General features: G+C 46.9%; 1 protein-coding gene and 1 long non-coding RNA gene across 2 annotated transcripts; one reads left to right on the top strand and one right to left on the bottom strand.

Moving 5' to 3' along the window:
- Window positions 1–547: 547 nt before the first annotated feature.
- On the bottom strand, window positions 548–5,824 carry LOC150058583 (uncharacterized). Its single transcript, XR_016536806.1, has 3 exons — window positions 4,992–5,824; window positions 1,279–1,373; window positions 548–756 (listed from the first exon to the last, which is right to left on the bottom strand). It is a non-coding gene; the product is annotated as an uncharacterized LOC150058583 (long non-coding RNA).
- A 1,785-nt stretch (window positions 5,825–7,609) lies between these two features.
- Window positions 7,610–11,514, top strand: C10H1orf53 (chromosome 10 C1orf53 homolog). Its single transcript, XM_090339967.1, has 3 exons — window positions 7,610–7,849; window positions 10,181–10,282; window positions 11,386–11,514. The coding sequence occupies exons 1-3, from the start codon at window positions 7,610–7,612 to the stop codon at window positions 11,455–11,457; spliced, it is 414 nt and encodes a 137-aa protein (XP_090196093.1). The 3' UTR covers window positions 11,458–11,514.
- The last annotated feature ends 506 nt before the right edge of the window (window positions 11,515–12,020 follow it).

Below are 12,020 nucleotides of genomic sequence, written 5' to 3'. Positions count from 1 at the left end.
CATGTCAATGTCAGGGTTGTCTGGCTAAAACTCAGTGTGCCTTTCATTCCTGTCATGGAACAGCGGACATGCTTTTCTCCCTCCGGCAGCCACGAGAGCTCAGACAACCATGTTTTGATTTGCACGTTGCATTTATGCCCTTCACCACGATCTCTGTTACAAATGTGTGGGTGTGTGGGAAGGCCTAGAAAATCACGCCATCCATATGATTTCAAAGCACTGTATGGGTCCATTTACTAATGTGAAAAGAGCCTCTCTCTTGTTTTGTTTTGTTTTTTAAGCCATGTTCTTCCTGGAGCTTGTCCAGCTAAGATTGAAAGAGGTAAACATAGGAATCATTTCCAAGCCTTGCATAACAAAAGGGCTAGAAGTCATTAGCCTAGATATTCTGTGGGCCTGTAGTGTATCCCTGGAATGATGGCTGAGAGTGAGCAAGGCTGCGCTTCACAGTCAACACAGACTCACTTCATTTGGAACGCAGCTGTACGTAGACCATTAACGCGATGACAGCTTAGGGGAGGCTTCTTTAATGAATTGCCAACTAAAATCACAGTAACCTTGTCTCAGTATTCAGACTCACAGAAGCCCGGATGTGTTGGGTGAGACCCAGTAAGGATGCTTCACCAAGGAGTAGGAAACAGGATTCAGATGGATGGGTACGGGCTGCCATCATTCATTCATCGATGCTTTAAACAAGGTCTGTGGTCTCTGCATTTGTTTCTGACTGCCCCATTTCCTACGTATGAACGTATGCGCCTGCAGATACAAAGATAAGACAGTCCTACCCTTCCAGCCCTCAGAGTCTGGCAGAGAAGAAAAACTCGCAAGCGTAAAATTATGCAAGAGGGAGGCACCAAGGCAATCAAACTGTGGATGTCACAGAGGCTTGTGGTGGGACAGTGAAGGAACATGGAACTGGGGAGGGGGGACAAGGAGACATGTCAGTAACAAAACTCAGTGCAGAAGGTGATGTGGGCAGAGGCCTAAGGTCAGGTGCAGTAACTTTAGGAAGCGAAAAAGAAGGAAGTTTGAGGTGGAAAGGAGGAGGGGATGTCTTGTTACAGTGAAAAGCACACATAACCTCTGAACAATAAACCACTGGCATGGAGCAGAGGGCTCTGAAACATAGTGAGGCCACATGATGCATTATCACATCAACGAACCATTCTGTTCCATCTGTGGCTAAAGGGAAGAAATGATAAAGAACTACAGCAATGACAGAACAAAAAGAACATGAAACATTTTTGACAAATCTGAAAGTTAAAGGGTTTTACCTACAAGTAACACCTGCTGGACTTGGTGATGGTCTGAAAGGGAGATGCGAGTTCCAAATCCCTCTGACATCTTCATAGCAGACGGTGAGGCAGCTGTGCCTTTAAAACAGAAAACAAAGGGAGAAGTAAGATTTCAAAAGTAATGATAAGTAAATGCATTTCGGGCATGAGGAATTTGGAGTGCTTTTAGCTGAATTCTACTCAGCCAGCAGGCCTCTACATGAATGTATTGCTCTCAAAAGCTTGGACCATCAGGCAGAGATTTTTAAGTCCCAGGCCCATGGGCTGAGGACTGCGGGAGAAGCCTGAGGAAAACCAACAAGTCCGAAAGAGGAGAAGGAAGGCAGACCTTTAGAGAAGTCAGAGAAACAATCACTGTCACAACACAACGTTGAAGAATTGATCTGGGTGCCAGCTCACACCTGTAATCCTAGCTACGCAAGAGGCTGAGAACTGAGGCGTGAAGCCAGCTGTGAGACTCTTCTCTCCAATTAAATGCCAAAAAGCCCCAAATGGAGTTGTGGCTCAAGTGGTGGAGCACTAGTCTTGAGCAAAAAGCTCAGAGACCCAGCCCACCCAAATTCTGAATTTCAAACCTTAGGAGCAACACACACACACACACACACACACACACACACACACACATACTTAGGATCCATGAAGTCAAGCTTTGAAGAGTAGATGGATCTACCAGTTTAAAAGCAGCCTGGAGTTTTAGCCTGGATTTCACAGTGGGTCTCCAACATTTCCTGATACTTGGACTCGGATTGGCGCTGAAGGTGAAAGGCATTGAGAGAGCCAATGGGTGAGCAAATGGCTACATTCACTTCTAGCCTTGGCCAGGATGACAACGAAACAGAATGAAAAGAGCCAAATGCAGCCCCTGCTCCAGACATGCACGGCTGATGGAATGGCAGCCACTGTGAAGTCAGCAGAGATTTGCTCGGCTTGCAAATAGAAATGGTTATAATTCCCTAAAGAGTTTTATAAGACCAGTTTTGTGAAATAAAGTGTGCTATTGGATGTCTGATTAAATGACCAAAAAATTCCACATAGACAACCTTGGGGGCAGGTAGCGTTTGCTCTCAATCATAAGAATTGGTAGTGAAAATGCATTTCAGCACGGAGCATGACATGCCATAACACTGTTGAGCTATTTGAAAAACATCAAATACATAAATTGGTGTCCAAAAGGAATGGAATACAATAGGCAGTCTATCGACAAGAAATCTGCTGGTGGCTTTGCGACACTAGTTTATCTCCTTGCAGCTCTGTATATTCACATGCATTAAAAGATAACATTTAAAGTCAATTTCAAGGACTTGGAGCAAATCATTTATTTAGTAGAGCTTCGGAGTTACTATTTTTCACTTTGTTCTTCAAAAACATGACTTTCTGGGCCATGAGTTTGGCCTAGTGGTAGAATGCTTGCCTAGCATGCACAGAGACAGGGGTTCGATTCCTCAGTACCACATACATAGAAAAAGTTAGAAGTGGTGCTAAGGTTCAAGTGGCAGTGTGCTAGCTTTGAAGAAGCCCACGGACAGCGATCAGGCCCTGAGTTCAAGCCCCAGGACTGGCAAAAAAAAAAAAAGAATTTCTATTGCATTTGCAAATGTTCAATATTATATATAGAAAATTAAAATTTCATATGACACTTTTACCCAGTCATTAGGAATATGAATTTGAGAATGAAGTACTACTGACTCACTTATACAATCCTAAATCTGTCACTCATTGTTCTGAGTGAACCACAGAACTCCACAAAAAAGCAGGGGATGAGCTATGGAGACACAATAAAGAAAATAACACCTTCCATTGTTTTTCTATGGTATTTTGGGTAAACAATGACAAAAAAATATCCCTACATAAGAAACTAGGGCACTGTGGGAAACCAAAGGAAAGACTTCCAGAGGGGGACCAGAGGAGCAGGGAGATATTTTACCATACGAGCTGACTGAATGGGCTGCACAAGTTTATTTTGCTATTGGAGTTCACACGGGTGTGCATGTGTATCTCTGCCTTCGGTCCTAACACGGGCCGGGCCACTTCTGGCCATGGGCCCACAGGACTTGCCTGTTGGATTTGTGCAACTCGTATTGGTGAGGTAGTTCAGGAATGTGCCTAGGATGAAGATGTGGCTGTTCAGACTTCTGGGAGAGAAAAACAACTTCTCCAGCCCCAAAGCCTCATCACAAAGTTTTGTTTCTCTGTCTGAGAGGGATGAGAATCAAAGACATGGAGGAGCTGTATGCAGCAATCCTTCACCAATGCAGGAAAAAGAAAAAAGCCTGGCTGAAAAGTGAATCAAAGCAGAAGAGGCAAAGCGGAAATCAGCATGAAGAGTGAGTCTTGGCCACAGACTACCACATCAAGTCAGACACCGTGTCTGTGTGTGTACATGGGTATATGTCCACATAAATATACGTGCATGCACACATGCACAAACACACCCCTTTCATTATAATCAGGTTGAGTTATATGACTGTATATGCTTATCTTAAATCCTATAGAGTCCTACCGTATTTAATTTAAAATTAATATAAACGGCTGAGTGCTGGTGGCTCATGCCTGTAAATCCAAGCTACTCAGGAAGCTGAGATCTGAAGATTATAGTTTGAAGTCAGCTTGGGCAGGAAAGTCCATGAGACTTTTACCTCCAGTTAACTAGCAGAAAGTAGAAGCAGAGCTGTGGCTCAAGAGGTACAGATCCAGCCTTGAGTAAAAAACTAAGAAACAGAACTTAGTCCTTTAGTGTAAGCCCCAGTATTGGGGCCTGTACTCACACACACACACACACACAATGTAAAAGACACCATGGGAGTCACAATTCCCTGAAAACTGCCCCCTCACAAAACAAGCATGTTCAATATCAACATAAACATCCTCATCCTAAATTAAAAGTTTATGAAACCTGGGGCCGGGAGTTTGGCCTAGTGGTTAAAGTGCTTGCCTAGCATGCATGACGACCAAGGTTTGATTCCTTGGTACCACATACATAGAAAAAAAGCCGGAAGTGGTGCTGAGGCTCAAGTGGTAGAGCTCTAGCCTTGAGAAAGTCCAAGGACAGTGCTCAGGCCCTGAGCTCAAGCCCAGGACTGGCAAAAAAAAAAAAAAAAAAAAAAAAAAAAGGTTATGAAACCCACCCATTAAGTTACAAGTAGAATTGCAGCACAAAAGAACTTTTTCTAGAGCAAATCCTGACATAAATGCTGTAAAAAAAACAAAAAAAAAACAAAAAACTAAATGTTCCACACTCAAAACCAAATGAAAACTGAAAAGCGTAGAGCATCTGCTCCATATTGAACTGTTACTGTAATCAATCATTTCATAAGTGTTAATGGTGAGCTATTTTCTCATCTCTTTACCTCTATAAGTTTTCAACATAAATTATAAAAACATGAGTATATGCAGTGCAAACACATGAGCAGTACAAAAGGAGAGTTCTCAGCCTGAATTCCCTGAGGTGTTGTTAACTCAGACTGGAAGTGGAGCTCTCCCCTGCCTCACCCTCAGGGACATCAGGATTAGAGGCCTGCACCACTACATCCACCCTACTCAGAATGATTTTTTGTTGTTGGTGGTGGTGGTGGTCAGTGGCTTGAACTCTGGGTCTGGGCACTGCCTCTGAGCTCTTCAGCTCAACGCTCTGGCTCTACTCCTGGAGGCACAGCACCACTTCCGGTTTTCTGGTGGTGAATTGGAGATGAGTCTCACAGATTTTTATGCCAGGGTTGTCTTTGAACCATGATCTCTGCCTCCTGCGTAGCTAGGATTAGAGGTGTGAGCCACCAGTGCCTGTCTTCAGAATGATTTTTAAACCTAGGAATGGAGATGAGGAAATAAAATTCTGCTTGATTTAGTGATCCAAAAACCATTACACCTTTATTATTGTTTTTAAATCCTAAAAGTTACCGATTTATGAATTGGAAATTTCTTTGCGCAAAGAAATGTCATTTCTCACCTAGCAACACGAGGATCCATCCCCCCATACTTACAATGTGAAAACCAGTGTTCTGACTTTGGAGCAAGTACACATGAGGAGCCTATGAGATCATGTGTACATGTGCATATCATGGTCAAGATTTAGAGAACTATTGCGTCACCACAGAAGTATTTTGGTTCAGTACTTACGCAGTCATTTCTCTCTCCTTTCCACCAAAACACAGTTTCAAGTAACATGTTCCTTTCTAAAGTGGCTCTGTTCGTTTTTCACTTGAATCTGATTCCCACCATTTAATTTCCAAATTCTATCTTCATCCTTGGAATTGATGGCATAGCCTATTTGTAGACCTCTCCCCTCACTTTAAAAGCAGTTCAACAAATGTGAACCTCTAAACTTCTTTTCCTTTGAGATTTAGGTTGGAGGAGAGATAGATGACTTCTCTTTTAATTGAAAATTTGATTTCACCCTTCCATAGCCTTCTGCAATTATCTAGCCTGAGTTTTCCAGGTTTTAAATTCTTTTTTTATATAATTTTTATTGTAATAGAAGGGTTACATTATATTCACCAGATAGAAGGTGCATCACTTCACAAACATTGATACCCTTTCTCATGACATGGTCCCCATTTCTCTCCCCACACCCCCGCCCCTCATCTTGTTTGCCCCCCTTCCCTATCCAATTTCAAATAACCAGATAAACATATATACAATAGATCAGATAACAAGGTGAAATACTGTAATTATATGAGATAACCAAGGGACAGCAAAAGTGATGAGAGATAACATAGTACAGTAAGGACAACAATCACTCATTATATGGCTTTTGTTTCTGTATCCTGGAGGGCCTTTCATTTAGCCTCATCCTATATGGCCTTATGTATCTAGGTGTTGCTCTATTGCAAATCTCTGCTAGTAGAACCCAAGGTTTCTACTGATTATGACAAATGAGGGAAACCATTGAGCCTAAGATCCTTTGAGTATGGCTTATTTCACTTAATATTTTTTTCTAAGTCTTTCCATTTCCTTACAAATGGGGCAATGTCATTCTTTCTGATGGCAGCATAGAATTCCATTGTGTATAAATACCACATCTTGTTCATCCACTCATCAACTGAGGGACATCTGGGTTGGTTCCATAGCTTTGCTATGGTAAATAATGCTGCAATGAACATCATTGTGCTAGTGGATTTAGTATGCCCTTGTTTCTGGACGATTGGGTAAATGCCAAGTAGTGGAATTGCTGGGTCACAGGGGAGCCCTATGTTTAGTCTTTTGATGAACCACCATACTGCTTTCTGTAGTGGTTGAACACCAGGTTTTAAAGTCTTTTCTTTTGATTTTTTCCAGAACATTGGGCAGTCTCCAAACACTGCTTTCCCAACAACTATCTGCAAACTACGCTTCCCATTTATTAAATCGTTGGGACTTTGGGTCAATCAATAAGATTATTTCAGTCAGTTCTTTAAAAATAAAAATGGAGCCAAGCACTAGTAGCACCCACTTATAATACTATCTACTAAGGAGGTTGAGATCTGAGGATCAAACTTCCAAGCCAGCCTAGGCAGGGACCTCCAAGATCTTATCTCCAGATAACAACCAAAAAGACCCAAGTGGAGCTGTGGCTCAGGTCCTAGAGCATAAAAGCCAAAACCACAGCTCCAGGCACTGAGTTCAAGTCCTGAAAAAAAAAACAAACCAAAATGCTGTTACAGATTTGCAGATAGCCTAACAGGTCTAAGACAATAACGGATCTTCTGGCACCAGAGAATGGCTGTTCGGGTACAGGATTGGCTGAGGGCCTAGATTCCATGCTGGCAATTCGGATAAACATCAAAATCTCATGTCCCCAAGTCAGCTCCCCAGCCCTGGGCTCCCCACATTGAAGAACAAAAAATAAAAAAATAAATAAAAATAAAAACAGGGTTCTGTGCAACACCCCTCTTCAACCATGAGGGGGTGAGAGCTAACTCTAGCACCTGCGATGACCTCCTGGGCTTGCTGTTCTCATCATCAACCTTGTGAGGGTTTGGAGACAGGAAGTTCCATCTCCCTTTGGATGTTGCAAACATGCACGCAGCCCCCCCTTCTCATTCAGACACGGGCCACTGCACCTGAGAATTTAAAAATATATCTCTATATCTATGCGTCTGCGTTCGCTTCCAGCAACCGTGGTGCGGGAGGAGGATCTCGAGGTCAAGGGCTGCCGGGTGGGACCTCAATACAAAGAATGGGCGGGGCGGGGTGGGGAGGGGAGCCGGGGGGAAGGGGAGTGGGAAGGGGGGGCGAGGACGGGAAGGCGGGGAGGGGGGCAGGCAGGAAGGGCGCCTTCTATTTCCGCCGGCCCGCGCGGCCCGGCCCGGCCGCTCCGCCTCCGCAGGCCCGCGGCGGCCATGGCGGCCCGGCGGGGGCTGGCGAGGGCGGGTGCCGCGCTCGGGAGGCGGCCCCCGGCTCTCGGCGTCGGCAGAGGCTGGCGGCCCCAGCAGCTCCGCTCCGGCCTGTGCTCGGCGCCCGACGGAGACGACGACGGTGGCGGCGGCTCCACCACCCGCAGGCCCGTGGCGCGGCCCGAGGGCCGGGAGCTCACGGCGGCGGAGCGGCGGATAGCGGAGCTGCACCACGCCGCGTGCGCGGTGAGGCCCCGAGCTGCCCGCCCCGCCCACCTCCGCGCACGCGCGTCCCCGTCCCACCGCCGCGCACGCCCGAGTCCGAGTGCGCTCCGCTTGGCCCCCCCTGCCCCTTCCGTACCTCTGCGCATGCGCTCCCGGTGGGCCCCGCCCTTCCACCCTGGATCCGAGCATGCCCAGTGCGCCTGCGCACCTCCCCAGCCCTCCTCCTAGGCCCGTGTGCGCTCAGGGCGCCTGCGCGCCGGCCTCGCTGAACCTTCGGGTCCGGGGGCTTGGGGGTGGAGGGGCGTCCGCCCGGCGTCCGCCTCCGCGCCCTCGCTTCCCTCCCCCGCCTCGGTTTCTCGGGTTGACGAGGGTCCGCCCGGAGTGACAGTGCTCCGGGTGTGGCCCTGCGGGAGGAGGAGTGGAGGCGGGGACGTCTCCGGGCCGCGGGCGCGCCCGGCCGCGACTGGCAGCCCGGGAAAGCTCGGCGCACTTCCGCTCCTCGGCCCGCGGCCCCCACTCGCGAGGAGCGGGGCAGACGTCGTCCTTCCCACGCCCGCTCAACCGCGGTTCCCCCCCGCGTGGCTGGGCGCGCGCGCGCACCCCCCCGGCGTGTGCGCCCGCGTGACCTCGGGGCGCCTCTCCCCAGGATCCGCGCGTTCGCCCACCCGTGTCCGTGTCGCGGGCGGCTCCTTCTGCAGTCACCCTGCCCGCGGGCCCGGAGTCGCCGCTCGGGGCGGAGCCGGCGCAGGCAGCCTAGCAGGCGCGCTCCGAGGGGCGCAGCGCGCTGCAGCCGCGGCCCGGCCCTCCCCAGACGCGGCGGAGGGGCCGCCGGGGCCAGGAGCTCTCCTGTGCCCGGGCCGGGAAGCGAAGTCCCGGGACAGTCCTCCCGGCCCGCGCCCCGGTGACCCCGGAGGCTCCGGATTCCCGGGGCCCTGGGGACCACCTGGGCCACGCCGGTCTGCGCTCCGGTGACCCCGGAGGCTCCGGATTCCCGGGACCCTGGGGACTACTTGGCCGCGCCGACCTGCGCTCCGGTGACCCCGGAGGCTCCGGATTCCTGGGGACCACCTGGGCCACGCCGGTCTGCGCTCCGGGGACCACCTGGCCACGCCGGCCTGCGCTCCGGTGACCCCGGAGGCTCGGGATTCCCGTGGCTCTGGGGACCTCCTGGGCCGCTCCGGCCTGCGCCCCGGTGACCCCGGAGGCTCCGGATTCCCGGGGCCCTGGGGACCTCCTGGGCCGCGCCGGCCTGCGCAGGCCGAGCTGCGGTGTCTCCGCGGAAACCCGCGCGGGAGCTGCATCTTTCTGCTCCACACCATGTTGTTTTACACAAAAGACGGTTCCAAATCTCAACCAGAGCAAAACACCCACCATTATAGAACACTAAAGGGAAGAAGTCACCCCTAAGTCCTCCAAAGTGTGTCAGTGTCAGAAGGCAGGCCAGGGTCACTCGTACTTGAATGAAAGAAGCTTTATCTAGTAGTGCTGCGCTTGAGTTACTAATGGTTAGGGGTTTGTATAAAAAGCTCCTGGGGAAAGTTCCTCAACAACGTCTCAAGGATAAATAAAATTCCCTCGAATGACCCACGTCCACAGAAGTTCTAGTAAGTTCCCTTCGCCTTGACACAGAGTTCTGCAGATTTTTTTTTTTGAAAACCACCTTTAAATGCAGGGTAGAAGGCCATTTCTCCACATTTGAAGTAGCATACTAAAAGTTGCTTTTCATCAAACTTCTGAAAGCAGTGAGTGTTGATATGTTAAAACTTTTTTTCCACTTCAAAATGGAGCAAATAGCAGTCTGGGGGCGAAAAAAAAAATAAACCGTGTAAAACGTGCAGTGGAGTAATGCATCGTGAAGGTATAGAAAAGTGTGCAATAAGAGGGAAAGTTTCTTGTGAGGACTGTTGGTTTTGATTAGCACCTTTCTGTAAGTCTGAATCATTATCCCTGTGTTGTAGGTAGTGAAGTTACAACTGCCACTTCTGAGCAAAAGTTCATTTTCAGCCTCTTGTGCTCTTAAAATCATCTGTTATTTAGCTTGTTACTTAGGAACCAAATGAAAAATTTCAGAGCAGTAGCCACATAGGAGGTATAGGGGACTTCTTGTTTCCCCATTAACGTCTCTCACCCCACCCCCAAACTATATATTTCCTCTTTTAATCATATGGAGTTCAACTGTGTAAAATGTCAAAATGCATTCAGTCTTTAATTGCAGGTGCAGCTGAAATTGCTGGGAAGAAATTTCATACCGTTTTTTCAAAAATTATTTCTGCAGTATTTTAAGAGCAGAGCAAAGAGATATGATGAGCATTAATGAAGATTAATGAATCGCTTTATCGTATTACTCTGCAGGCTGGCCAGCTAAGCTATGTAGACCCAGCTACCGGCTATACGGTGTTCACAAGACTGGCTCACTTGCAGAGGGGCTCTTGCTGTGGCTCTGCCTGCAGACATGTGAGTAATAACCCCACATCATAGCAGCAGTATGCCCAGCGTCTGTAACTTCGTAAATGCTTATTATTTGAAAAACAAGTCAAATAAAAAGCAAAAATAGACCTGGAATGCACTTTCTGTAAGCTACTTTAGCAAAGGACACCGAAGCCCTTACTATCAACCTAGGACCTTTAAAGTTAATGGAATTGTGTAATGTTTCCTTGCAAGTAAGCATCAGATCCTCAAAAAAAAAAAATTCATGGGAGCTCTTTATTACAAGGAAACTCATGAAGTTTCAAGTAAATTGGGTTCATTAGGCAGGTACAAAGAAGGCAGGAAGAGAAATCAAGAATATTGCAAACTAGACCCTAGAAAGCTTTTTTTCTTTTTCTTAATTTGAATGAATAGAAATTTTACCAGCATTGAGAAGTGAGTTTCCTTCCAATAATATTTTCTCATCCCTTTTTTGCCCCCCCCACTCTTGTACCCCTCCTCTTTCTCCCCTTCCCTCTCTCTCTGTCCCCTTTTCTTCCTCCTTTTCTTTTCTCCCTCCCTCTGTCTCCCTTTTTCCATTTCTCTTTCTGCTGGCCTCTCAACCTCACACTGTCTCCCTCCCTTCCTCCTCCTCCTCTCCCTTCCTTTCTTCCCTCTCTTTTTCTTAAGATTAAGATTATAAACAGATATTCTCTGCTTGCAGAGGTCTTTTTATGTTCTGTTTCAAGAAGGTGTTATTTCCTTTGGTTGGACCACTTTATAATTAAGGAATCGACACTAATGTAAATACTATTGGAACACTTAGTGTGTTTTCCTACCTGTGCCACTAGCTGTTTCTAATCAAATGCATGAGAGCTTTGTGTAAATTGAGGACTTGAGGATTTTTTTTTAAAGAGTGGAGTTTGACAGCAAAATTTCTAATGTTCGAGGGATGTATTTCGGAAATGGCTTCTGCACTAATTAGGACCATTTGCTTGAGGTTGCCATTACTCTCTTCAGGGTTCAAGACTTGATAGATCAAATGATCTATACACCATTCTTAACAGTGTCTTCTGTTCACCATAAAATGTGTGCTTTTTAGAGATTATAGTTACATAATTCAATAATCATTTGTGTGATTTCTTTTGCAGTGTCCATATGGTCAAGTCAATGTCAAAGACCCGTCTAAAAAGAAGCAGTTCAATTCTTATTTTTACGTTTGACAACTGTATCTCTCTTCTTGAGTTGAACCTTTATTTAATAAATAAATATATAAACAAGTGAAGCCTCGAACCATAATTTGTGTTCTCTGTTGTTAGTCACTGAATATCAGTTTCATATTAAATACATATACTCAAACAACCTAGATAAATCGGAAAAACTCACCCATGCTATGTGTTTATGAAGGGCTAGATTGGTCATTAGTTTTCCTATCTGTTTGCCTCATAATCAAACACACATCAAAAACACATGAAGAAAAGAATGGCGGTGCCAGTAATGCAGAGAGCAGCAGGATCACACACAAGTGGCCCTGCATTTCCCTGAGTCCTCCTTGTTTTACAGTTTTGTGTTAGCAATCCGAGAGTTACTGGCACATGGTTGTTTGTGGTCCTCATTTGATTTATATCCGAAGCTTTAAGGAAATTGATACCAGGCTATGCTGTGCTTTGAACAGACGAATGTCCCAGAGAAGTTCCATTCTGTGACAAGAAATGTCCTCCTCCTCCAAAGGTTCCTTCCATGAAACCTTGAAATTCTCTTGACATGAGGGGTCAGGCCACTGGAG

Source organism: Megascapheus bottae, chromosome 10 (assembly GCF_031878675.1).
Source record: "Megascapheus bottae isolate mThoBot1 chromosome 10, mThoBot2.hap1, whole genome shotgun sequence".
NCBI classification, from domain to species: domain Eukaryota; kingdom Metazoa; phylum Chordata; class Mammalia; order Rodentia; family Geomyidae; genus Megascapheus; species Megascapheus bottae.
This window is presented reverse-complemented; position numbering and strand designations above follow the sequence as displayed.

Coding starts and splice junctions, on each gene's coding strand:
- C10H1orf53 (XM_090339967.1), top strand. CDS start 7,610: ATGGCGGCCCGGCGGGGGCTGGCGAGGGCGGGTGCCGCGCTCGGGAGG. Junction 7,850..10,180: donor TGCACCACGCCGCGTGCGCG/GTGAGGCCCCGA, acceptor ATTACTCTGCAG/GCTGGCCAGCTAAGCTATGT. Junction 10,283..11,385: donor GTGGCTCTGCCTGCAGACAT/GTGAGTAATAAC, acceptor TTTCTTTTGCAG/TGTCCATATGGTCAAGTCAA.